Source organism: Dermacentor variabilis, chromosome 8 (genome assembly GCF_050947875.1).
Source record: "Dermacentor variabilis isolate Ectoservices chromosome 8, ASM5094787v1, whole genome shotgun sequence".
Lineage (NCBI taxonomy): Eukaryota > Metazoa > Arthropoda > Arachnida > Ixodida > Ixodidae > Dermacentor > Dermacentor variabilis.
Window position 1 is genome coordinate 87,640,251 of NC_134575.1, and position 27,880 is coordinate 87,668,130.

A 27,880-nucleotide genomic window follows, 5' to 3' on the forward strand; every position below is an offset into this window, starting at 1 on the left:
GTATGGAGGAACGAAGATCAAAATGCCTGCCTCATATCGAAACCAAACACGTGGCAAAACGTAAAGTTACAAGTTCCTTAGAAATAAATTTTTGGCGTTGCATGTGTTGGTTTATTCTTGCAAATCGGTCACCGGAGGGCTTTCATCTTATTTTTTTAAGGAGAGGGATGAGGGGTTGGCGCTATAGTTATCCGATTTTGCGAACTCGTCAAGTTTTTTGTTTTTATGAGGGCAAATAATAATAAGATTTCAAACGTTAATTAGCAATTATATTCTGACGTCCTTGCTTAGTCTCTAACTTTGCCGTCCGCGCGGCACGTGAAGATGGAATTGCACCAAGTCACCCAATTGGCTAAGGTGTTCCTGGTACGGCAACGCACTCACACATCTCACAGCAAAGGCTATGCTCGCGTCCATCCTTTCATCGGACAAAGTCAACAGAAAGGTATTGCATCGCACTAGGCAAGGCCACGACGGTGAGTAGAGCAGCCCTATGTACCTGGCAGTGCGTGCTCTGAAGCAACTATGCCATTCGTACGTGCCACGGCAGACTGCGTCAAGTGAATTCAAAATTCAAACAGCACCGCACCGTTTCCGCGCTCTGTGCGGCCGTGACGGGGGCTGTTGACCCCCGACCACGCGGCGCGCTCTTCTCACTGGTGCCATTTTTTAGGCACTGAGACGCAGCATTCCCGCTGAGCACGCGCAATGAAGACAGTAGAGAGTTTTACCGTTTCTGTATACGTTTAACCGTTTCTACATTGACCTGTTCCCTCACCAGCAGCCAGATGCGCTACCCATTCGACCTTGGGCTATGAAGGGACGCACGTAGGCAGGAAAGCTGTTATATACATACCTACATAAACTGTCTACGCCGCAAAGTACCTGCCGTACCTTATAGTCGCATTAAATGGAGCATCGAGCGACCGAAACTGGACGGTCACTTTCATACCAAAGTGTCAATGTTTGACTATTTACGAGAAGCAGATTAGTCGCGCGGTTTGCGAGTCGCCAATGTGAATGAGCCGTGATTTTAAATTTTACGTTTAATTTGTATTAAGGCGTGTCGCTATTTTTATCCTGCCTTTGTCATTTTCGCTACGACAATTGAAAAAAAAAACATGCGGCTTGTGTTACCATGGCGACGACTTCTACAGCGCTATTGTATGTTGCGCAAGCATTTTCATTTTCTGAATACAACTTTCTTGCAGACCCTGTACGATTAAATGTTGCTTACTTGAAGTGCTGTGCCGCCTTCTCGCAGGCAACTTGCTTTTCCCCGTAGAAGCCGATGAAGGTGTATGACGCCACTTCCTTCTTAGCAGTCAGCTTGGATATGTGAGCTGCTCTCTGTGGAAAGGAAGCAAGAGGTCATTACGTAAACATCGCCGCAATCACAAACCGTTTTAAACAGCGCTGCTGCACCTGCAGCAACACCTGCTTTTAAACATGGCTATCTTGTTTTCAGACACGCGCTCATTACCAACGTAACACCCTCGAGAACTTGTGAAAAAAAAATCAATCGTGTCACATAGCTTCTATCCAAATATTTTGCTCAGCATTCAGTCTACGCAAAAAAAAGGGTGACGATCATTTAAACGGAGAAATCGTTGCAGGTAAAAAGAAATTTGTTGTGACTGACCGCTCAAGGACTACCGCGTGAACTTGTAATACTTGGCACTGAAATTTTAGAAAATGTTCTTTAAAACTTGTGACTTGAATAAAAAAACGAATTGCATCACTTTTGCGTGTATACTTATTGCTATCTATTGAAATTTTGTGCTTTGCCACCCCCGTCAAGATGCACGCAATGAGAGGCATCGTAGTATGGGAGGCTCCGAAATATTTTCGACGAGTTGGAGTTCATAAGTGTGGCACTATTCTTAGAATAAGAGTGAAGTTTTAGATTTCAGGACAATGTATAGGCTGTAGCTGCGACCAAGAATCGATCGTGCGACGTTATGCGCCGTAGCAATATCTGAGAGCAAGCGAACCACGGTTACAACGTTTAATTATAATTGGCATGATAGATTTGCAACCCTTTCATCTGTGGTTTCACTACAATTTTTTTATTCCTCCAGTAGCAGTCTCTGCTAGTGCAGGTGTTCTCTCGGTGCTTTTTTTTCTTTTGTCTTCGATACGCTGTCTAGAAACGATCGCCATTGTGTCCGGTCAGGGTCCACACAGCTCAACTGCTGTCACTTTTGTAAGCGCAACTTTAGTAATGAAACGGAATATATTAACCACACTGAATATTGTTAAAACATTTACTAATGTTATAGTATATGCGCATTTTTTTCTCAAGATCCTTGACTTGTACTATTATGAGATCACACCTTTTATTTTGAAGAGTGCATCGCCCAGTCCTTTGTGTGTCCTGGCAGCTGAGGTGAAGTGCGTGTTAACTGTTCTGTAATCTTACAATGAACTGAATGACTTTCTGAAAACAGCCGCAGGCGGAGTAGGGAATACTTTGCAATTTTAATGAATTTAGTAGCTAGACAAGCCGAAATAATCTGTCGCTAGGTGGCTCACTACACGCCAAGATACTTAAATTATGTCCTCAAGAAGTCTTAGTATCATTTGATGATATCCTAATTTTGCGCTGAAATATCAAAAAGTGCTACAAGATCTCAATATGAAATACGGGAGGAGTGGTGTATCGCAAGCTATCACAAACATTAAATCTGGCAATGTAACTATTACTTTTAGCTTATCATGATAAGCGATGCCATACAAAGAACTCTGATCTAAAATTACTCAAGTCGTTCAGATTCTATCAATCAGGACTTTGAGCATTAGGATTAGACATCCCCTATAAGACGCCCCTGCTACGTAAATTACATACCCAGACGTTGCTAAATGACTAGCCTTAAAAATTTGAAGGCGCTTATACTTCCATAGCTCCATATTTAATCAGATATGGCAATCGGATATTTTATGACTAGAAGATAAACTTGGAGCGTAGCTTCGTCGTAAACATCAAACACAATCGACAAGGCCCACAATAATTCATGCAATAATTAGTTAGGGATGTAGGATTTATAGTCACCAACTTAGATCTCATAAGAACTCAGCCTTTCGCATTCATGGTGCACTCTGCACATATATATACATAAGCAGCGAAACAACCAAATATGCAGGAACCGGCGTAAAATTCACCCCCACGATATCGATCAGGATGCTCGTGTAAAAGCTCTTTCTTTTGGATATTGTTTCGCATTCTAATAGAAGAACTTGTGTTATTTGCATCTTTGTTATTTGTATCTGTGCCATTTCAATTTGTATCGTGTTATTTGTGCCCGATTACCAATGAACAATAACGCCTCCCACAGATCTAACATACTGAAGAAGACAACACTAATAAAAGCGTTACTCAATTTTATGAAAGAGTTTGAACATTGAGAAGGAAATATTCAATCTAGAAGAAGACCAGTTATGCAACTGGAAGGGCAAGTTGTTCTATTAGCCGAAAGTTTTCCATGGCAATATTCAGCTTTAGCACTTTTTGCGAGAGAACGCAGAGAAGCGATCCAAAATGATCACAGTCAGGTTCTTCGCAGCCAGAGTCATTTACTGCCCTTACCGTTTTAGTTTTCCCAATATCAGTGCATCTGCCTCAAATTTTCGGTCACATTGCCGTGTGCGGAAATATGACTCAGTTGTTGAATAAAACTGCAGTACAAGATTTCGCTTGGCTTAGAATTGAGTTTTTATAGCAGCCAATTGATGCATTTTTTTTCTATTTCTGACAATTGCCACGTCCTACGGCGCGCTACTAATCATAACAATGTCATTCCGTAGTGTTCGTACTCGCCGACTAATAGTCTTTAGTAACGTGATTGTCCCGTTACCGCGCTTTATTAAACCCACGTAAGCAGGATCCCTGCTTAAGATAAGTAGCCTATCGCCGTAAGAGCGAGGAAGAAAGAAGATGCTATGGACCTTCAAAGAAAGAAGGGCGTTTTCGAAATAGTCTGGTAAACCAGTAATCACTTTGTGCATATTCATTACGCCCCAGTGGTAGATATTGAAGTCCCATAGTTGTTTCTTTGCCCACTCTTTTGCGGTCGGCTTGTTAATGTGGGCCAGAAAGTCGTCGGTCTGCCTGAAAGCAAACGAGAAATAAAATTATTTGCATTGTTTTCCATACAAGTAAAGAATACAAGGTTATGAGATGAAGCAGTTGCAATTTAGTTCAAGCAATGTAGCCGTAGGCCTTCCTAAAATGACCGTTCTTTGCAAAAAACGAACAAAATAAAACTTAGTCAACACGCTGTCCTTTATAGCATCCCCCCGCCTTGTCCTATTCAATAAAATCTGGCGGCTCCAATTTCTGGAAATACGGACTGTGATTGTAGCTAGAGTATATTCCAGCTCTGAGGGGGAGGGAGCGACACTACATTGCTCAATATACCGACAGCTTTTGAACGTCCGGAGAGTAAGATTTTCTGCAAGCACAATAAAGGATTCGTGAACGCAAGGCTCCTATGGCTTATTTAAACCACTCATTCTAGTTTTCCCAATATTTTGACGACTGAAGTCCTGAAGTGTGTGTATCGGTACACACATTAGCCTTTTAACTTGCCGATGACAATGACTGTTCTACTAGAACACGTGTCAATAGGCGCAGCCTCTGTGCAATGAACGAAGCCTACCCAGATCCATCTGACGAGCTTCATGTGATGCGAATATTTCGCATAGCGCTTAGATAAGTGCGATACATCAAAATGTAAAGCCTACAATTTCGTATATTTTCCTCTTGTGCAGCGTCTCACTGCCAGGAAAGTTTATGCTTATGTGCCGCATCTAAACAGCCCTGATTTCAGTCAAGATTTATAGTAATGTACTACACTGTTCACAAGCTGTGACGAAACGGAAAGAGCAGTTCAACAGGAGGCGCAGTGTGAGACGTCGACGCAGTGATGTCACGAGGACGAAGGCAATGTATCATGCGTGTTAAGCGAAGAATGGTGATGAGAGATGCATGGCTCCGATAGGTAATAGACGTTCATCAATAGATTTTAAGTGCTGCATACCCATTCTACCGTAGTGGTACATAGCTGTTGCGCAACATTGACCACGAATGGGCGCAGAAAGGGCTCATACATGGTGTACCCCATAACATGGCAAACCTAATAAACTCGAAGCCATCGTAAAGATTATGTTATACCACTAAGTGTTCTGTGCGCTTAAGGGATACCAATGAACCGACATACTACGTACAAGTCCTTTGTCTTGATTTACTGTTTCAACAAGCAGAACCTCGATGCACTCACGGGCAATTTTTGTGGGTCCCTCTACCAGAAAGTGGGTCAAGTAGGCAGACAGGGCTTCGCTGAGCCGTGAGAAATTCCACATCAGGCAAACCGAGAGATATTTCAATGAAACCTTAATGAAGCACAGCAGTGACGTACACAAGCGGAAGGTTGGGCTTCCTGCTTTTTATTAGCATGTGCGGACGTCAGTCACATTTTCAAGAAGCTGACGTACTATGCAAGAATAAAGAAAAACGAGTAGAAGAAGCAAATCGAAGGGGAATTAATTGACATGCTGGGCACCTCTCACGTCAGCTGTGACTGCTGTGACTGCTGTCAGTCACAGCTGTGACAGCTGTGACTCACCCCATCTGTGACTAACGGGAAGAAAATTTGCCTTCACTCGCGGAAATTTCACGCAGCTTATAAAGGCACGCATATGTGACTCGTGCGCTCAGCGCAAAATTCTGCGTATATGGGTGTTCATCTTAGGTTGACAGAATGTTAAAAAATAATCCATGCATATAGAGATCTCATATAGAATATCCACTCATTTATCTAGAATACTCGAAGAGGCAGAAGTGTGTTACACTGAAACATTAAAACGCATAATTCACCAATTATCGAGATAGCGCATATCAACTTCTGACTTATTAACTTTCGCGGACAGATATGGTCTACTATTTGAATTTTAGGGTTTTACATACCGAAACAACAATATGATTAAGTCACACGGCAAAGTTGTGGACTCCGAGTTAATTCAGACAACTCGGGCTTCATTGAGATGCATCCAGTGCACATAACACGGGTGTTTTTTCACTTTGCTCCCATAGAAATGTGGCAGTCGCGGCTGGGTTTTGACATCAAGTCCTCAAGCTTAGCCACGCAACGCCCAATCGACTACACCACTACTGTGCGTTTGAAGTAAACTAATTGAAGCCAGTCATTTAGCTAGGCAGATAATAATGGAACGAATTTCGAAACAGCCCCATTGACGAATACTTGGCTTCAAACTTCCGAAAAAATGCGCTGTTATTCAACTTACTTTCTTTAACGAAATGCCCTTATTATACACCTGAGCTCACATACTACAGGAACACCAATACATTTGGTTGCAAAGTTAGGGAACACATACATCAATGCCGGTGTCATCCTTAGATTGTTCTCCAAGTATTCACAAGTTTTACAGTTTGCTTATAGAAAACCAGAAGGGTCAGGACTAAAGGATTAAAGGACTAATGCGCCTGACTGAGGCCCTGACCCCTCTACAATCTGCACTCCAACAAAGTAGTCGGGACAGCGTAAGAATGAGTAGAAATGGAAAAAAAGAAGAGGTGGGGGGGGAGGCTTGAACAAGGAATTCATGAGGCAAGATCGAGGAAAAAATTATACACTGCAAGCTAATAAAAGCAAGCACACGATGTGCAACCAAAAAACAGCATGAACAACATAGTTTGGGCGAACAATAAAAAAGCGAAAACAACCATATTTGTAATACTACTACTTCAGTTCTTAACGTCAAGATTTGCAGCAGTACGCATTCGCTACCAAATATAGGAATGAGGAAACAAATACAGACCTAGCACTTTACTTTGCCTTACATATAAAAACGCTACAGTATTCATTGGGCTCAAACTGGCATGAATAAGCATATAAAACTCGCTTCATTAAAACACACAGAGTTCAAACGAAAATCGCACATGACACCAACGAGCTATGTTCGGGTAGATATTTCTTGCACAATTTTATCGATGGCCATTGCTTTATTAGGTTTACCATTTCCTTGTTTTCATTTAGGAGCTTCGGAATTTTATTCCTCAAGCTCTGCATCCCATAATTATTTCTAACCTTAGGTAGTTTCTAGTTAATCACACGGGAGTTGCCTTCTGTGGTCGTTTCAAGATAGATAGGCTCAAAATTTGCCTAGTTTTTTTTTCCCATTTGCTCGATGATATAAAGTGAGAGCTTCTCTGTATAAAAAAGATTTGGTGGTGCTAATTTATACCTCATTTCGTATGCACATGTGGTATCATTGAAGCGGACGCGTTCAAGAGCACGAACAGCTCTCTTTTGTAAAACCTCAAGTTTATTTAAATTTGTGGTCGTTGTAGAGCCCTATATCCGTAAGCAGTATTGTAGATGGGACTGAGTTAGTGCACGATATATAACCGGTCTAAATCTGTTTAAAAAGGGGACCTTATATAGAGCCTTGTGGTAGTCCCGTTGTGATTATGTTGTGATCAGAAGAACAGCTGTTTATTATCACGTACTGTTTGTGATTTTCTAAATAACTTTTGATTAACTGATAAGCCTGGCCCCTTAAGTCATAACAGGGTACCTTATTTAATAATACAAACTGAGTAACTGAGTCAAACGCTCTCTTGATATCCAAAAATATTCCCACCGTAAACTGTTTCTTTTCAATATTCTCAAAAAAATTTTTTTAATGTCTAGTAGCGCTAGCTCAGTGGACTTGTTCTTTTTTTTAATCCGAAGTGCCGGCGTACTATGCATTTGTGTTTTCTTAGAAAGTCAGTTCTTCTAAATATAACGTGTTCAATTACTTTCGAGAATACGTACAGAACGGAGACAGGACGATAGTTTCCTATGTCATCTTTTTTTCCACCTTCGTGTACAGGAGTTACGCGTGCTACTTTTAATTTGTTGAAAACCAGGAAGCAGATCCGAAGTGGAGAATGCTTCTTTATTCGACGCTTGTAAAAAAAACAACTAAAAAAATGCAGGCGCACGCTCGGCTTCACGTTCGTTTCTAACTTCGGCTTCTTCACTTCTTTTTCGTAGCATAATATTTAACAGCTCCCGGCCGAAGAATTTGCGTGTGCTTGTTCCTTTCAAAGACGGAGCTTGTCCAGCAGCATATTCTAGGTGGTACAGCATCTGTACCGGTCTCCGCAACGGGTTGCCATTGGAAGTGCGTACTTTGCATGAGCCAACTTTGCCGTCGCTGGCCGGAAATAATTCAGTCACTTGTCCTATCTTCCACAATTGTTTTGGCGAGTTTAATTCTTTTATCAGTACTATGTCTCCAAGCTTCACTGATTCTGAGTGTCTACTTTCATTAATGTGAGCTGAACGAAGTTCTCGGAGGTACTCTCGACGCCACCGATTCCAGAGATTGTTTAACACGTGTTCTCTGTGTTTCCATCTTCGCTGAAGTAATTCGCGTGACGACGGTGTCTTTTTTGATGCTGTGCTTGACAAGTCTGGAGGAAGCATAGTCAACCTTTAGCCTATGAGGAAATGACTTGACATAAGCGGCATTGGTTCAGAGGCTTTTGCATACACAAATGTTATCGGTCGTGAAAATTATCATCGCTTCTACTTGATAGAGCGTGGTCGAAAGTTCTTGATAGGTAAAGAAACTGTTTCCCAGTGTTTTCTTCAATGTAGACTTGACAGATCTAATAAGTCGTTCCCAAAATCCTCCCTACCAAGGACTTTGTTCGGTGATAAATTTCCAAACAATCCTGCTACTTCCGAAATACGATTGTACTTCCTGTGATTTCATTATATCATAAAGTCGCTGGATCTCCCTTGAGGCCTTTTTAAATGTCTTGGCGTTGTCGGAATATACAATCCTACAAATTCCTCGTCGTGCCACAAATCGTTTAGATGGTAGCAAGAATTTGTCGTTAGACTCGTGACAAGCTCCAGATGAACCACCCTAACGATGAAGCGAGCTGCCTGATGAGGGCGACCGACCGACGCGGTCAACGCGACGGCGCTGGGACAGAATCAAATAACGATCCACGTCATCACGAAGCCACCGATTCCCGACGTGACATGGACAGACTACGACTGAAGCGTGCTACCGTTCGAGCAATGGTCACCAGGATCATCAACGACAACTCTTATGCAGATGGAACCAACACCATCTGGTGAGCTGACCGACCTTCTTAACCTATTGAAGGTGAAGGAAACTATGCTTATGGACCTTGATAACCAAGTAGAAGAGCATGTTACTGAGGACAACCTTGAGGATCAGCTTCGAAGCATCGGACAGTATCAAGAATCTATCGTCCTCGCGAAATCCCACGGTGAAAGCATTTTATCCGCTTTGCAATCATCGACTACGCACGCATCTCTCAATGACTTTCATCAAGCACGCGCACATGTTAAGCTACCTAAGGTCGATGTGCCGAAGTTTCATGGTGACCCTCTTAAACGGCCAGAATTTTGGGATCAGTTTGAGTCTACTGTTCAACAGAACCGATATATCACAGACGTAGACAAATTGAAATATCTTCGGAGCTACTTGATGGGTAAAGCGGAAGGTGTCATCAGTGGCCTGTCGACAACAAACAAAAGCAATAGCACAGCTGTAGCACAGCTATAGAACTTCTCAAAGAAAGATTCGGTCAGAAGTCTCTGATTGTTAACGACCACATGCGTCGTCTTCAAAACCTACGTAAAGTTCGTTCTTGCGAAGATTTCGAAGGGCTTCAAAGGTTGCATGAAGAAGTGCAGACGCACGTGAGATCCCTACATAACCTTGGCGTCGAAGAAAAAGAATACGCAGTGCTTCTGAAAACTCCTATAATACAAAATCTTCCGCAAGAAATGGTACTCCGTTATACTCAGCGCATCTTGTCTTCGACAAATACAGGCGTTACTAGTGACAAGCTAAATGAAATGTCTGTACTAGACCTCTTGAGCCTTGAAGAAGCTGGGAAGAGACTATAATGATGACTCCTGACAAGAGAGAACAAGTTTCACCCGCAAAACGACAATCCAATGAGCATTTCCAAGGTACTGATCTATGTTAACCATGAAACTGACTTCAGAGTTGTATATTACGTGGACACAAAGATCACTCGGTGGATGTCTCCCCAACGGAACTAACATTACACGAGAAGAAAGAGAAACTACGCAAATTAGAATGTTGTTTCCACTGCGCTAGACAATTTCACAGATCTAATGAATGCCGAAACTGGAAGAGACTAAGCTGTGCGAAACGCAAGGGGCGACTATCACCACGAAGTGTGACCGAAAATGGAAGCCGCAGAATATGGAAACGCAGGCAACTGTTTCCAGCTCGTTAACAGACTCGCTAAAGTACAGAGTTCTTGTGCCGACCACCCAAGCTTGGGCTCTGGGATCTGGAAGCAAATGTTTCGCAAGAATATTGATTGATGGTGGCAGTCAGCGCAGCTGACTGCCACCACGGAAGAATTGTCACGGAAGAATTGTCTAGGAAGCTGAAAGCCACTGTGTTAGCCGAAGAGCAGCTCACCATCTCGTGATTTAGAAACGTTTCAGCACCGCGGAAATATTACCAGAGAGTACGAGTCACGCTGCATAGCCAGTACGACTCAAACTCACTTGAAGTAGAGGCTATACAAGTTCCCGAAATATGCAATGACTTGTCAGCATTAACAGAGACAAATGTACTTGCAAAGTTGAAAAGCAAGAACTTACGTTTGGCTGAAGTCAACGCAGTTGAAGTCTCGCCTGAGCATGGAATAAGCGTCCTTATAGGTGCAGACTATTACTGGCAGCTCGTCAGCGGTAGAATTCATCGACTGGACGACTGCTTGACCGCCATCGAAACTATCATAGTATGGATACTTCATGGAGATACGAGAAGCCCACCTAAGTTCTACAAGCCAGAAACCATAAGGAAATTTATTATATGCCGAATGGAAGCCAACGTTCCCCAGCAACTGAGGTCTTTCTGGGAAGTAGAATATCTGGGACTGACTAACAAGGACAGACTTTCGACAGATGACGAACACGTCCTGAAGAACTTCGTGGAAACAACTGTTAGAGACAATGGTCGCGTTCAAGTTGAACTGCCGTGGAGCAGCAATTGTTCCCAGCTTAAAAATAACTGGGATGTCGCGTTAAAGAGGCTGGAGTCTTTGCAGAGAACGCTACATCGAGAACCAGAGTTTCAGAAGGAATATGACACTGCCATTAGGAGCTACTATAACAAAGACTTCGCTGAGAAGGTCACAATAGACAGTACGAGTGGAAATATCACGTACTATATGCCACACCGAGCAGTAGTGCGACGCAAAAGAACTACGACTAAAGTACGGGTGGTATTCGACGCCTCTTCTGATGCTTCGGACTCCCTTTCACTTAACGACGTCTTGTGGACAGGGCCAAGTTTGAACCCCAACATCCTCGACTTACTGCTGAAGTTTAGCAGCTTCAAGATTGGAATTGCCGCCGACATCGAAAAAGCGTTTCTTCAAATATCGCTGGCTGAACAAGACCGAGACGCGTTTCGCTACTTCTGGTTTAAGAAGGGTCTTCCAATATTGAAGAATTGCGCATGACAAGGGTTCATTTTGGCGCTTGCAGCAATCCCTTTCTCCTTGCGGCAACTCTGCGACACCGCTTCCAACTGGTAGAAGACAAATACCCTTCTACTGCCAAACTATTGAAAGATCATTTCTACGTAGATGACTTGGTTATCGGGGCACAGGACAAAGAAGCAGCGAAGCAAGTCGTTATCGATTGTTTCGGTATCGTGAAAGAGGCAGGAATGCATCTAAAAAAGTGGACGACAAATGATCGACACTTACGAAACTTTTATAATGGTAGAAACTTAAACGTATAGTTCGATGGAGAAAAGGAAAAGAAGATTCTTAGTATCTTTTGGGGTACCGACAAAGACATTTTAAAGGGATCACTAACGAAGATGCTTGAATCATTGAACGAACAAAGGGTTACGAAGAGACAGATCTTAAGCTTCGCCTCACGCATGTACGATCCCTTTGGATTCTTAGCGCCGTTCGTGCTGGTAGTCAAGTTAGTTATACAATGACTGTGGCTAGAGAAATACACCTGGGATGCGCCACTTCCTGAGTCTCTTCTTATAGAGTGGACAGCGTGGACTAAAGGCCTGAGAACTGTGGATCAGCGAGAAGACAAACCCTCCTGGGCCAGATTGTGCAGGTTACAATACACGCTCTTAGTGACGCTAGCCCAGTTGCGTACGGCGCCGTGCTTTACATTCAGATACGAGACTTCAAGGGAGCCACAACAGTTCAGCTACTACTAGGCCAGTCGACAGTCGCACCTATACAAAAGATAACTGTGCCACAATTAGAACTGATCGGAGCCCTAGTTGCAGCTCGACTAGCTGCCACAGTGAAACATGCTCTAAATCTAGAGTACATTGAAACAGTTATTTGGACAGATTCTATGATCGTGATTCATTGGCTACGTGGTTCAGCGAAACGTCGGGAACAGTTCGTAGCAAACCGAGTTACAGAGGTACTCTCCCTAACTGATTTGAACATGCGGAGACATTGTCCGAGTGATCAAAATCCAGCCGATTTGCTGTCAAGAGGATCCACTGCAGAGCAACTCTTGGAAAGTTCAACTTGGTGGAAAGGACCAAACTTCCTCTACACTGAGACGACAATCGACGAGCCCTGCTACACCCGAGGATACAGTCGAAATGGAAGAAACTACCTGTACCGCAGCAGCAATTCAGGATACAGTCGGCCTAGAAGAGAAAATTACGTATTTGAAAGCAGCTGCTCGACCATTGTGCTTACAATTGTAAACATCAACGACTACAGCTCTTATAACCGACGGATGCTTATAACTGCGTGGACACAACGATTTGCTAGAAATTGCAGGTACACAAGCACCAGGAATAAGGGACGTTTAGACGCAACTGAAGTACAAAAGGCTGAAATTTATTGGATACGTCGAACAAAAGATAAAGTATTTGGACCGGATGTCAACAGAATTGACATTGTACTCCAGCGGTTCAGGCCATATCACAACGAATTAGGGCTTCTTCGCTTGGGAGGTCGTCTTCAGTTCAGGTAGCTCGCTTCATCATCAGGGGTCTTCAACTGCAGTTCTGATATCCTGGTCATGGCACCATATGTTGAAAACCAGGAAGTGGAGCCGAAGTGGTGAACGTCTTCTTTATTCGACGCTTGTAAAAAAAAAACTAAAAAATGCAGACGCGCACTCGGTTCCACGTTCGTTTCTAACTTCGGCTTCTTGACTTCTTTTTCGGAGCATAATATTTAACATAATTCATCGGGAAAGTGTCCATCCTTTAGAATGCAGTTGCAAATGTGTGCCAGTGGAGCTGAAATTGTTGACGCTACAGCGTTGATTGGATCAGTCTTAACCTCGTCGAGACCAGCTGCAGTTTTACTAATAATAGATGTATTATGCTAATTATTTCCAATTCGCTAGCGGGCACCAGGTATAAGTATCAAAACAATTTTTGTTTATATAGCTGCTTGGGTCAACTTTTGTCGTGTTATTTCATTTCCTGCCGCAAGTTAGAAAATGCTCATCAAACTTGTTAAAAAGGTCTCGACCTGTAATGGCTTTGCCGGCAAATTTAATTTCATCACTGATAAAATGAATGGGCTTTGAATGACATATTTCATTATATATATTCCATAGCTTACTGGAAACATCAACGCCATCAAATTTATTACCGTAAAATTGTGTTTTGCTTTTCTAATTTCCTTGTTTAGTTTATTGCTATACCTTTTATATTCATCAAATTTATCGCTATCTTTCAGTCTCAAAAACTCTTGAAACAGCTTGTTCCTCTCTTGTATTTGTTTATAAATTGAAGGTGTCATCCATGGTTTCCTAGCCTTCTTTTTTTTCCATACAACTACTGAGAAAGCCTGGTGGTATAAGTCCAGTATCTTTTCGTAAAATCTTAAAAAAACAGACCGAAGGCCGGTTTTTGATCAGGACTTCGGACCAGTCTGCATCAAGCACGATCTTCTTGAAAACGTCTATTTTAGAATATCTATTCTTCTGAATTTATCATAATTTATCTTCCTTCCTGTTTTTCCTAAGATAGAAAAGACAGGCCAATGATCTCAAATATCGATAGATAGTGCCCCAGAGACTATATAATTTTCTACACTATTTGTATAACAAATATCTAGCATTGCCTCGTTGGCAACAGTTATTCGCGTAGCAAATTTTACGAGATTTTTGCAAAAATATCTAGACCTAAGATATGAAAACTTTTTTCTGCGGGGCTGTTTGACAATATTTAATATTTGTGTCACTAATGACTATAATGTGTTTCGTAAAAGTTGACAGATGTGCAAGAACATGATGAAGAGATTCAAAGAAGCGCGTGGCATTCCCCGTTGGAGGCCTGTATATAGCAATTAGGCAAGTGTTGCAAAAGAATATTGTAACAATTTCGCAGTCATTTGAAATCACTGCTTATTCTTTTTACATAGAGCAATCAACGTCGTCCGTTGTGTAAACACTGACACCACCAGCCTTTCTCGACCTACGAAATACACTACATTCCCGTGTTTCAATGATGCATAATACATCAAACTTCAATGACATCTTTTCCAATTGGCACTTGGCACGCTTGCTTGGCACGCTTGTTTTTATAACTACGTGCACTAAAATTTATCATAGAAAACGCATTGTATGTCCACGCATTCTGACTTAAGTACTGGTTAAAGTAATCTGTACTATACATTTGAACCCTTCATGGTATTTCGGAGTTTATCGAAGAATGCAGCAAGGTATGTAGGCCAGAACACTTATACCATCTTCTCGAGATCGCTCTCGGTAGAAGGTTTAATTGCAGAGTTCCTTGGTTTGTTCCGTTCGAGCACTGTTCCGCGATGTCCCCAAACGAACTGGTAGCCTCTTTCCATTGCTTTTGAACGTGCAAGATAAAGACGATTCTTATTTAGCAGTGTCAAGTTTTTGAAAAAGAAAAACGACATCCGACTGTCTTTTTCTCAGTAGCTTGGCATTAGCATTCCATTGCTCATTCGTCTAGCCAGTGGCAAAACGAATGATGATGGGTGGCACACGATTGGGGCGTGAGGGAAACCTAGAATGCTATCAATGTCGGAGTCAGTGAATTCCTGTAGCCCCAGTGGCTCACCCACTGAGGTTACTATGGCCAACAAATTCTCATGTGTTGTTACTTGAATGTCGTAAGCCTCTAGGTTCAGTCGCCTACTATATTGCTCTAGTTCATTTAGCTCTTTCTTCAACAAAGGAATTTCTTGCCTTGGATTTCCCGCTTCGATTTCAGTCACTTTTTTTTGAAGATTATTTATCGCCTGGACTTGCTTGTTAAACCGAGTTGCAAGCTCATCCTATTTATCAGAGATCATTTGCACAGAACTCTCAATGCTATCAATGGTTTGTTTTATTCCTAGTGCTAATTCCGTTTTCTCGGAGAGGGGCAGCAAGGTGGTTAGCTTTTTCTGAATGTTGCTCAGTTTATCAACACTGCTTGGCTCTATTCTTGTCGTATAGTCGCCATTTGACGACCTGCCATGGCCAGGATTTGCACAGGAACTGCATTGCCCGTCATTTTGCATCTGCGCATTCATCTGCATACGCGCCTTTGCTGTCACTCCCGGACACTTTCCTACATGGAAACATGCCTCACACTCGGTGCACGCCAATGATTGCTGATTGTCTAAAAATGTTTGACACAAGTGTCACCAACATCATTACGCATCACCGAAACTTGTGAGCCCGCCATTTGAACATGTATACAAACGTCACTCTTGCGACGGCAGAGGCAGCACCAATGCTGTCTGAATGGTGTTTTACGCAGTAGTAAAGAAGAGTATACCAACCTGCGAATACGGAAAGTAACACTTTACGTTGGGTGAAGCGTTCGAGCAGCCTGCCGCTGCCGTCGCCGAGCTCAGTAGATACGCATGTCGAAGTCCCCGGTTACACTTTTACACTTCTTAAATCAAAATGTGGGCGGTAAATTCTTTACCTGAAGTGTTCATTAACGACACTTTCATAAATAGTCAAATATCCAATTTAATTTCTTGTGCAAATATATCCAGCCATTGAAAGCATTCTAGCACAAGAATTAGAATTGTACTAAAAATGGCTAATACTGAAAAAAAGTCTCTTAGCGATAAGAATAGATACTGCGAATACTCTTCTCCTGTTCGAAGTATTCGTTTAAAGTTAAGACATTTGCGTCTCGTCTTCGGCGTCCGTGTCTCGTGTTTGTTTCGCCCCATTGCTCTGTCGCACCTCAAGTCAGTGTACTTACAAGGCATATATTGAGACGCCAAACTGCGTCTGGTTTCCCATGGCCGCAAACCTCTTAAAATTCGCAAACTCTGCCGGGGTCGATAGATCCAGGTTCTCGAAGGGCGCCTTCAGGGAGCTGAAGAATATGAACTGGCAGACCCCGTCCGGTGGCACGGCCAGCCAGTGTTCGCCATCCACCGTGCAGATCACAGATTCGATTGTCGGTGCTCGTTCATCGAGGGCTGCGCACAGCGGTGCATGGCTCATGAAAAAATTATCACGCGCCGAACTCATACGTCTGACCTCGCTAGCCAGCACGCAGTGCCGTTGAACTCTCACGCCAGGAGCATCACCCAATGCTCCAGTAAAGTGACTCACGTTTAAAAAGAAACTCTTCCCGCCGTGACTAAGGAGGAATAATATATATATACATACATACATACACAGAAAAGCATCTGGACTACTGAATTTGTGTGTACAAACTGTAGGTTAGTGTAGGTGATCTTTTATTTATTGTTGGACAAAGTCGCTAAGTACCGGCCCAAAGCATTTATATTAGCGAAGTCACGAAGTAATAAAGAAAAGACTAGTTCACTACTTCTTTTATTACAGGTACGGTCCTCTACCCCCTTATTTTTCAGACTGCAGCAGAACCTCAGTAAACTGAAATCACCTGAATGGAATTGTCGCCTAAATGAGCCAGGTTTATGGTTCGCTGATTTTGCATTCTGGCTATGGCAAAAAAAAATTGTTTGTTGAACGTAATCACATTCTTTCCTACTCCGCACAAACAAACCCAAAATATATTGCCGCAAATGAATTGCGCAGACAATGTCAGTGGCATCGCGAAAGATGTGTATGATTGCGCTTTTCCATTTCGGATTTTCTTGCGAATTGTCTACGTTTTTTATTGCCAAGGTGGGGGCTTTGACAGACTTTACATCGGTCGCGCCTTGCTGTGGTTTCTTCGTGTTCGTAGTGTGGAGGAGCTAAGAGTTTGCTTAGCGTTAGCAACGGTAGCAAATGAACGCCCGCGCAATGAGATCACACTGGAGACGAAGACCAACGTTATTGATGGCTTCGAGAGAGGTTTGTTTATTAAAATGGCAACATTTTCTCACTACATAACGCCTGCTTTGGTTTTGTAACTAGGTTTTCTACTACTATAACTAGGCAGTGGCTTCGTGATGAAAATGTAGTACAGATCCCCTAAACCTACAGTTTTTTGTTGACAATGAAGTACCTGCCTCTTTCATAAGAGCATTTTGTGCACCCTTGAGCTCCATCTTTCGGTAATTCTCAATCCAGATTTAAGGAACTCATTCAGCCGGTCCCTTGAGCTGCCGACCAGCGAGAGTTCACTCTGAGCGCTTACGTCCAGCAGTTGCGAGTGGTTGACATAAATCCGAAAATAAAAGGCAAGTCCAATTTTCTAGAGCAATACCACAAATAGGCATTCTAGTTTCGTGCGTACATACGGCTAACAAATAAACTTGTCTGTATGCTTTGCAAGTAGCTGCAAGTGAAACTAAATTTGGTTCCAAAAGCAGGTAGCATGGCTACACTTGCACCTGGGTAATTTGCAGACCGTTCACGTTAATAGAACATGTGTATACATGTCACAAATGCTCCAAAAATGCGAAGCCCGTTAATGCGAACGAGAACTTAATAAATTCAGCAAATATTTTGCAGTTTCCAAAACTCACGCAGCTTATTTTACGTTATATTTGAGGCCTTTAGCCCCAGAGTGAAACTTGATGAAATTGCAAGTAGTTAACAGGCTCTCTCTAAATGCGCTTAACTTGTTGCGACCTCATATGTGCTTTTTTTATTACAATAAGTAGGCTGCTATGTATTAAACCAAGAAAGACATCTAAATATGGAACACGCTTAAGGATCCTTTGTAACTGTGCAATGCGATACCGTTAAAGTATCCCTGACTGCTTTTAACACTTCCCGGCAGCTCCAGCTTGTGTAACCGTAATGTTTACCGGGAAACGCTTGTGGCGAACGCTTTGCACAAAGGAGAGCTTTTTGGTAGCAACACGACCTCTTGCGTTGGCCGATCCCGGAGGTTGTGCACAGCCACGCCAATTAACTACATACTTCGCAGGTTACTGTTGTAGTTTCGCACTTTCAATAAATACTTCTGAAAAAATTTTACACAAAAGGCATGCGCTGTCGGTGCTTTCTTCCATTGCATATGTTTGTGGCCCATCATGCCCACGATACTGAAAAATAACTTCGTCAAGAATGGACGAAAAGATATAGGCAACTTTAGGGGCAGAGTGGCGTGGCAATATAAGCTGCACGTACTTCATGCGAATAAGAAGTTATGGCATACACATATATTAAATATGTACGGCAGTTTAACTCACGCAAACCACCGACACCGACACCGGATTTTATGCGTAACTGGGCCTTTAGCGCTATCGCGCCAGAAGTGTACGCGACAAACACCACAACGTCCCGTCCTCTCTGAAAGTCGTTTTTTGTTTCGTGCAGAACAGCATGTTTGTCCACAGTGCCGTATAGCAATTCACCGTCGTTTAATTTTTACAAGAAGTGCTTCTTTAATGTAAAAAAAAATGAAACTTGTTTGTGGTGTTGGAGTCGTATAAGAAAATCTCTAGATGTAAACAATGCTTACGATAAATTTATTGCAATTTTCAAGCGATTATATCATTCGAACTTTCCGCTAAAAGAGCGCAGATTAAATGCGGGAACCATGGATAACGCCTGAGATGCGTCATCAAATGAAATCAACACATAAACCTTAATAACATTCCTACCTACTCGTTTACCGGAGGACTGGCTGGCCATCAAGTGTTATCGAAACAAACTTATAAAACGCTTGCGATCCGCAAGAACTCATTATCAATCCGCATATCTTGAAGTTTCTGTTAATCGTTCTGACGTACTGTGGTCGACATTATATCCACTCATTAGTCGCGGCCACTTTACCGCCCCTTTTCAAAACTAGAAGTAAACGGTAGAGATAGGGATGGATCACATTTGGCTAACGCATTTAGTAATTTTTTCACTGACATGATAAAGACCGGGACCCCGGCTGATGCGTGCGAATGCGTAAGTGTTCACAACGCTCAATCATTGTAGTTGCGTCCTGTCACGGACCACGAAGTCTTATCAACAATAAAAATTATAAATAATATTGCTAGTTGTAATATACACCGAATTCAAGTACGTCCTATCAGACGTGTCTGATGTTATCTCGCCGCCTTTAGCAGATATCTTTAACATCTGTTTAACTAACTCAGTCTTCCCTTAAATATGCAAATAGCAAAAGTAACCGTGCTTTATAAAAAAGGTGACCGAAATAACTTTGGCAATTGCGGGCCGGTGTCTATCTTGCCTGTGTTCTCAAAGGCCTTCGAAAAAAATTACGCACACTCGATTTTCAAGTTTCATTGATAAATATAATTTATTTACAGCTAATCAATGTGGTTTTCGGAAAAATAAATCAGTTCAACTGGCGCTGCTGTTGCAAAAAGAGTATATTCTTAAACAATTTGAAAATAAGGCGCTCGTTCTTGGTACTTTCGTTGATTTTCCAATGGCATTTGATTTATAAACCATAAAATACTGTTAAACAAATTACATTGCTATGGTATTCGTGGACAAGCCTTAACGCTTACTGACTGTTATTCATCCAACAGGCAGCAGGTCGTTCCGATAAGCGACTCAATTTCAGGAGTGAAACCTTGTCTGTGTGTAGTGCCACAGGCAGTATTCTAGGCCCACTATTATTTAATATCTATCTTAATGACATTCTAAATATTATTTGCGAGGCCAAATACATAACATATGCTGATGATACCAGCATGCTTTTTAAGGGCATCATATTAACGAACCTATAAGTACTTGTAATCACACAATGAAAACGCTGGTGTGATGGCCAGGAGCAAATGCTATGCGTATTAACGAAAATAAAACAGAAGCTGTTATATTTTGACCAAAAAATTAAATTGTTCCACCTCAGCAAGACATAGTACAGAGTACTCACACTATTGAAATAGCTGACCATTTTAAATGTCTGGACATATTTTTTCTGCGAATATGAGCTGGGATTACTACGTAAGATGTGTCCTGCAAAAATTAGCTCAAGTGACAGGTGTAATTGGTCGGCTTCGATACTTACTTCCAAAAGGAATAAAGCTTCTGCTCAATCACTCGCTCATTCGCTCTCGTTTAAATTATTGTCAACTAGTATGGGGTACAACGACGGTCACTAACCTAAATCAAGTATACTTGGTTCAGAAAAAAATGCATTAGGCATATTCTCAAGGCGCTCTTGCGGCATGTACTAATGATTTATTCTGCTGTTGAGGAATAGTTGAAGTACGCCTGACATACAATTATATCTTAAGCAGAAAATTCAAATTAGAAACTCGTAAGAACATAACTAATTTGCGCGTTCTGGCCAAATTAGGAATTCGGCATTTAAATTATCCCACGCATCATGGAAAAAAATTAGGAAATAGACACAGTACTATTAAACTACGGAAAAGAGCGCTTGTCTTACACCCTTCCCTCCCTTCTGAATCACTAAGATCTTAACAATTTTGACTTATTTGATTGTTCATATCAGGATATCCGTAAGTAATATACCGTGATGTATAGCTCTGAGATTTCTACAACATAACACTTGTTTTACTGCAAACCATGTCTAATTTATCAAATACACAACCGTATCGAATTGTTTCATCTGGTTGTATGTAACTGTTTGTAACAAGTTGATTTCTGTATTGTTATTTTCTTTACATTCAGTGCACTTATTCTGGATATTTTTAATTTGATAGCATTTGATATATTCATTTTTTTCTAAGAAACTGTTGTGTATTTATTTTTTGACTACTGTAAAAGCTGTTCTAACTTTTCTGTATTAATTTTACATTTTCATTACTTAGTGTGTGCCCTATAGTACTACACTCTCTGTTGTTTCAATTTTTGAATTATTTTACTGTAGTGCTCTTACCGCTCACAAATTTTTCTATGGGGCTGTGACCTAGTCAAGCTGTTCTGACTAACAGCTTGTTATGAGTCTTTCTTTGTGTATCATTGACAGAATGAAAACAAAGATTGATTAATAGCACAAAAATTATCGTTGATCTGGATTACTGGACATTCCACTGGAACTTGTACAAGAGGCAAACGTTCAGAATTACGTATCTACTTAGTGTTCCTAATCAAAATTTTGGCGTGTAAATTTAGGGCGCAAATTAAAGTCAGTAAGTTCTCGGGACATATACATTTGGAAGAAATCTTAAAGATAGCTCCAAAATTCTGATGACCGCTTTTTGTGATGATAAGCGGACGGGTAAAAAATACTTTTAGATCCAGTTACTCGCATTGTAGTGGATAAATAACCGAATAAGTGGAACTCGAATGTATTTTGTCGCACAGTTATTGAATGAATACCATGACACTGGTTTTATCCTCAGTGTTCGTTCCAAGTGGATATGTTTTGCGAATTGCAAATTTCTATAAAGGCCTTAAATACATTGTCACATCGTAGTGACGGCCGACGACACAGCAACAAAGCTGAATGGCGAAACTAAATTTATTGGGCGAACCTGTGCCCACAAAAACCAGGTTACACTCAAAGCTCAACGAAAGCGACGAACACAGTAAGCGATCGTCGAAAATCTGATCAGTGGGTCAAGCGTGTCGGCTTTTATAAATCAGTCGTTGAATGTTCTAGAGTAATCGCTGGGACCCGCGTGTCTTCTAGCGCATCGAGCGTATGGCGATGATGGCGTGACGATAACGGTATCACGAAGTGGGTATGACAACGTAGCGTGATCATCTCGTCATTACAAAAACGATAAGGTGACGACTGTAGATGACATCGACGTGAAGACGAAGTTACCAAGAGTCAGATGATGAAGTGAGGACGATGATGAAGGAACAACCATGGCTGCATCACTGACACTACGAACATAAAGCACAGCGACGATGGCACGACGACAGTATGACATATTGTGACGACGATGGCATGACGCACAACGAATTATGAAGGTGGAATAACGGCGATGAATCGTGATTCCACTAAGAAGTCTAATAATTTAGCCACTAGCTAATCACTAGTGGCTCACGCCATTAGGGAACTTGGTCCATTTGACCGGAGTAAAATGCGTCCTGACGAGAGCATCACGGCAGTTACACGACCAAGCTAGAGTAGCAATGACTTATTGACCTCAATAATATCGCCATGATGGTTGACAAGGAATTCATGACCACTGTAAGACGACAATGGTGTGACGACGATACGTCAAAACGCTGGCATGATGGCAGCCAGAAGCTGAGATGGCGACGATGGAAGGACTACGACGGAATCGTGAACATGAGCGTAAACAAAACTGGGAAACTACTTGGGTCACTGAGTCGGCGTAAGAGGCTGGATAGATGAATTCATAGACAAGCAGCAAATGCCTGAAGTAGACAAAGAACGCGAATTTCATCACCTATATACCCTGTGCATTTCTTGGTTTCTTTGTTGGTTTCAGTTTCCCACTCTCCCCGCCCCCCCCATATATATATTTATATATATATATATATATATATATATATATATATATATATATAGAGAGAGAGAGAGAGAGAGAGAGAGAGAGAGAAAGAGAGAGAGGGAACCAAGGGTGCCCCAATTTTATTACTCACATTTAAGAAACCAAAAAAACGAACACACCAAGGACAACACAGGTGATACTACGTGTACTAAATGAATTATAGAAATGATAAATTCATCGAAATGAAAGTGTATGAGAAAGGAACTGCCCATCGGCGGGATACGAACTCGCGCCTTTGCATTCCGCGTGCCATGCTATTTCCCCTTGAACTACAGCGGCGACGTTCTCCAATCAACTTTCAGGGGTATTTATGTTTTACTGCTAGAATGTTAGCCAGCGCCAACACTCACAAACCTTGGCAGCCGATGGGTAACGCCCTTTCTGGCGCAGGCGTCGCGAGTACATGATATACTTGGGGGATAGCAACAGGTAAGTAAACCCACACATGCTACCTGAAGGCATCAATGTTGCTGGATTCGAGGCCCTCAATTACTATGTTCCATTGAGCGTTGATTATTGGGACGATACAATTGACGTATGAATAATAACAGTCAGGCCCCTCGCTTCTCTTTCATCTCGTTCAATATATTATGAGGGTCTCGAATAAGCAGTGAAGCAGCAGCTTTGCTGCTTTCTTCACCGTCAATACTAAGTGACATCTAGCGGAGGTGCATTGCGTTCATGCACCGGACGCCCCCAACAAGCTGTCATCCACGCCTCTGAAGACAATACCAACGTCGCGAAGGACCACCGAGGTAACCGCAGGCTGCAAAGGCTAAACCCGAAGCACGGACTATTGCTTATTATGACTAGGAAGATGGTGGCGGAATCAGCGTCCGCCATCGCTCAACAATACAGAGAGCCACATACCTTTCATCGAGCTTCGTTGTGCGGTCCGGAAACCTGGCTGAAGACTATCAAAGAATCTCACCCTTCAACTGGACCTCTGAGGATAAGCTACGCCACGTGTACTTCTTCTTGAAGATGCCGCGAGGACATTGCTTTAGGAATGGAGTATACACCCTTACAACGTAAGACCTGTTCCGCAGTAGCTTCCCTAGGACATTCGGGGGCATCGTTCGGAAAGAAAGGACCGAAGCTCTATTGGAAGCCTAAGTGAAGCTACCTAACGGCACCATTGCAATCTTTACGGAAGAAATGAGTCGTCTATTACACCACGCCAATCCGGAAATATCGGAGCAGAAGAAAGTCCACCTACGCATGCGTGATGTAAAGCAAGAACTTTTCGCCGTATTGATACGAAGCCGACCGAAGCCCATCGGGGAATTTCTTTGCCAGGCCACCAGCGTCAAGAAAACACTGGAAATCCAGAACCGACAGTTCGTCCGCCACACGAACTCAAGAAGCTACGTCGGAATTCAATCACTGGGCACCGCGTCACTATCAGAGTGGTCGTGCGGGAAGAGCTTAAGAAGTTGTTCCCTTCATCGAAGCCCCAAGTGGCTTCGAATGCCGACGTGGCAGGCGAGGACATACAACGGTCATTCGGAGTCCCTCAATCGTCGCAGCATCAGCTAGAAGCGATGACGTACGCCGCCGTAGACGGCCACCCTGCTTCCTCTCCGAGGCCGCTCCAAGGCCAAGTAACATCGCAGTTCTGCCGTCCGCCAATGCTGCCGCCTGCATGCTAACTTGTCACCGCGCCGCGCCGGCCAAGAAGACTTACATTTGGCGCGCCCCTGACCCCTGTTCGATGTTACCACTGTGGACAAGCGGACCACGTATACCATCGATGCCCACACTGCGACAGGGGTCTACGAGGGTTCGCCTTCAGAGCGCCACTTCCACAGCTTGCCGAGCGGCCACGTGACGTCGCCGACTACATTGCCGGAACGCAGTGGAAACCCCGATGACCTTCGCGTTCGCAATCTCCAGGACGGTACTTGTCGCCACAGCACCGACCATATACTTGTCCAGCCCGAGACCAGACCGTGAGCCACTATCCGAAAAACAAAAAGCACCAACCGATGGAGGTGCGGTTGCTGTACGTCGAAATGAAGAAGATCCGCTGCCACCGACGATGAGGCTTCGAAATCTATTTCGACGACGCAGCAACGACACGCCTTCATCCAGAGAAAGCCTGGAACCCAAGGATACGCCGACAAAAGACGACCTGACCAGCCTCGGGTCAACGCGACGGAGCCGTGATCTGACGCCAAGACCTAACCGCAAAGGAAGACAAAGAATCTCGACGTGCTTCTCGACGGCCACGAAGTCAGTGCGCTTGTAGACACTGGAGCCGACTACTACGTCATCAGGGGATTATTCGCCGCCAAGGTGGAAGTCAGTCCTACATGGCATCGTCCTCAAATTCGGACAGCTGTACCATACCTCTTCACGCTGACTGAAATCGCACGGGAAGAATTACAGTCATGTACTTCCTCAACCAACACGGCGCAATCATCCACCTGAGGTCGAAGTCGATAACGCCGTCCACAGGCCAAGCGATACCGACAGAGAGGGCTTCCACTGAGCGTGCCTTAAGTACACTTGAGCACCAAGTCAGCATCCCAACTCACTCCACCATCGTCTTTTTGGTCGGCAGCGAAACACCTGCAGATGTAGAAGGCGTCGCCGAGGACGACCAGCTTCTGCTGCTCCACCGTGAAATTTGCGTCGCAAGAGAGATCGCTCGACTGCACGGATTAAAAGCGAAAGTGATGCTGACAAATTTCAGCGACGATTTAAAGCGCATCAACGAGAGCATGACGATGTCATACATCTAGGAAATTTTGGAAACCAGCAATGCGTTCATCCTCTCGGATTCTGCTACGCCTACCCCGACGACAATAGTTCCTGAACCAGACACCGATATAAATCCAAGTCTCTCTCTGACTAAGCAGCAAATGCTCAGAAATCTTCCTCGACGATACTAAGACTGATTTTCGACGGCATCGAGGATTCTACAAACACCACTTGTAAAGCATCGCAAAATATCTGAAGAGTGCGCTCGACAACTCCGCAAGAGCCCTTACCAAGTTTAAACGTTGGAATGTGAAGCCGTAAGGCAACAAGTCGAAGAAATACTGTGCGACGACCTCATCCAGTTATGGAAAAGCCCGATCAGGCTGTTGAAAGTCGTCAGCTGCTTTCACGCGTTGTGTTGGCTAGCGAAGTGAAAGGACTGGTCAGGACGCCTGGCATGGTGGAGCCTCAGGCTACTAGAATATATCATTTTAACCTGCAAGTCCGGACGAAAGCACTCTGATGACGTCCGCGTGTCTCGCACTCGCGTGGACCCACCACCCCAAGATGACCAAGTCGAGGACGCATGTTTAGATACAAAAGAGCCGGTGAGTTTGCCGAGCAGCAGCGAGCGGACTCTGAGCTCTGAAACCTTGCCGAGTACTTGTGCAAAGCAAATCCGACTTTATCCTGAGGGTATTTATGTGCGGATTGTCATCATGTTTTTTTTAACAACGTCCTGCTAAAGAACAACTATTCGCCAGCCCACGCAAACTACCATCTCGGTCTTCCCGCAGCCCTACGGTTAGATGTCCTGCACGCTTTCCACACTAACACAGCTGGGCACCTCAGGTTTTCCCGAAAGCTCGCAAGAACATAAGACAAGCACTTTTGGCCGTGTATGACTGCCGAGGTCGCTTGTTATGTGAAGTGATGTCGTGACTGCCAGCGACATAAGACACAACCAACAAGGCCGATGAAATTTCTACAGCCGATCGAGCCTCCTTCAAATCATTTTAGCAGATAGGGATGGATTTGTTGGGGCCCTTTCCGACGTCAACATCTGGAAAGAAGTGGATTGTGGTGGCGGCCAACTACCTTACCCTCTAAGCCAAAACAAAAGCTCTGCATAAAGGTAATGCAGCCGAAGTGGCGAAATTCTTCCTTGAGAACGTCCTGCTGCAACATGGTGCTCGAGAAACTCTCATCATTGACAGAGGAACGACCTGCACTGCAGAGTTGACCCAAACCATTTTTCAATTCAACCAGACAAACCACAGGAGAACAACTGCCTACAACCCCTAGATGAACGATCTTATGGGGCGGATGAACAAGACCCTCACCGGCATTCTTCTGATGTACGTGGACGTCCAGCACAAGACGTGGGATGCAGTCCTGCCGTACGTAACTGTCCCTTACAACGCGGGGGTGCAACATACAACACATGTCATGCTGCGCAAGATGGTTTACGGCAGAAACCGCACAGCTCGACGCCATGCTGCTGGGCATCCCTGACAAACGTAATATCGATGTCGCCGCGTGTGACCGCGCCAAAGAAGCCCGGCAGCTTGCCCGCCTGCACATGAAAAACCAGAATGCCGACAGCCCGCACTACAATCCTCGACGACGCGACGTGTAATTCAAGCCCGGCGACCGTGCTTCGGTTTGGACTGCGATTCGATGAGGAGGACGTAGCGAGAAGCCGTTACGAGGCTAGTCCGTGCTTTGCAAGATAACCCGACGTATCGGCGCGCTTGACTATGAGCTCATGCTATGCCGCATTTCGCCATCACAGCGGCGCCGAGCATGACCTGAAATCGTCAAAGTGGAGCGTCTTCAGCCTTCCTACGCCCGCTGATGAATTTGGAGACTTACTTCTTTTCTTATTTTCTTGTTTTTTTAAATTAAAAACATGCCCTTAGGCATAATACAAGAAATGTTAAAAATACACGAACAGATTCGACTCGTGCAAACAATCTAGGAGTGAACGATGATGTGGTCCATGAATCCAACTTTCAAGGTCGGGTGGGCGGCCAGGCCGAAGGCCTGTTGCCCGGAGGTGGCGGAGACGGCTTAGATGAAGTCCTGGGCACGTCCATAATACGTGTGTCACTGTCAGATTTTGGATTTCTGCGTTGCAAAATGGGCACGATGAGCTGTAAGGACCATGGTACTGTTGTGGCCAGAGAGCGGTCACAGACGGGGTGAGCACGACCCCGTCACGTAGCCTCTTTAACGTAACCTCCTCTCGGCGGGTTAACCCACCAGGGAGGTCTAACCCACACGGAGGTATGAGAGCTCGTGTGG

The 27,880-nt window shown here is 43.6% G+C and overlaps 1 protein-coding gene across 1 annotated transcript in view; it reads right to left on the reverse strand.

Annotated features, from left to right (window-relative positions):
* Positions 1-1,233: 1,233 nt before the first annotated feature.
* LOC142591472 (uncharacterized) overlaps positions 1,234-27,880 on the reverse strand; it is a 47,129-nt gene continuing 20,482 nt past the window's right edge. Inside the window, exons 4-6 of the mRNA XM_075703800.1 lie at positions 16,297-16,519; positions 3,946-4,108; positions 1,234-1,350 (exon numbers count right to left, since the gene is read on the reverse strand). Coding sequence (XP_075559915.1) covers positions 1,234-1,350; positions 3,946-4,108; positions 16,297-16,519 — 503 coding nt within the window. The remainder of the gene's footprint in view (positions 1,351-3,945; positions 4,109-16,296; positions 16,520-27,880) is intronic.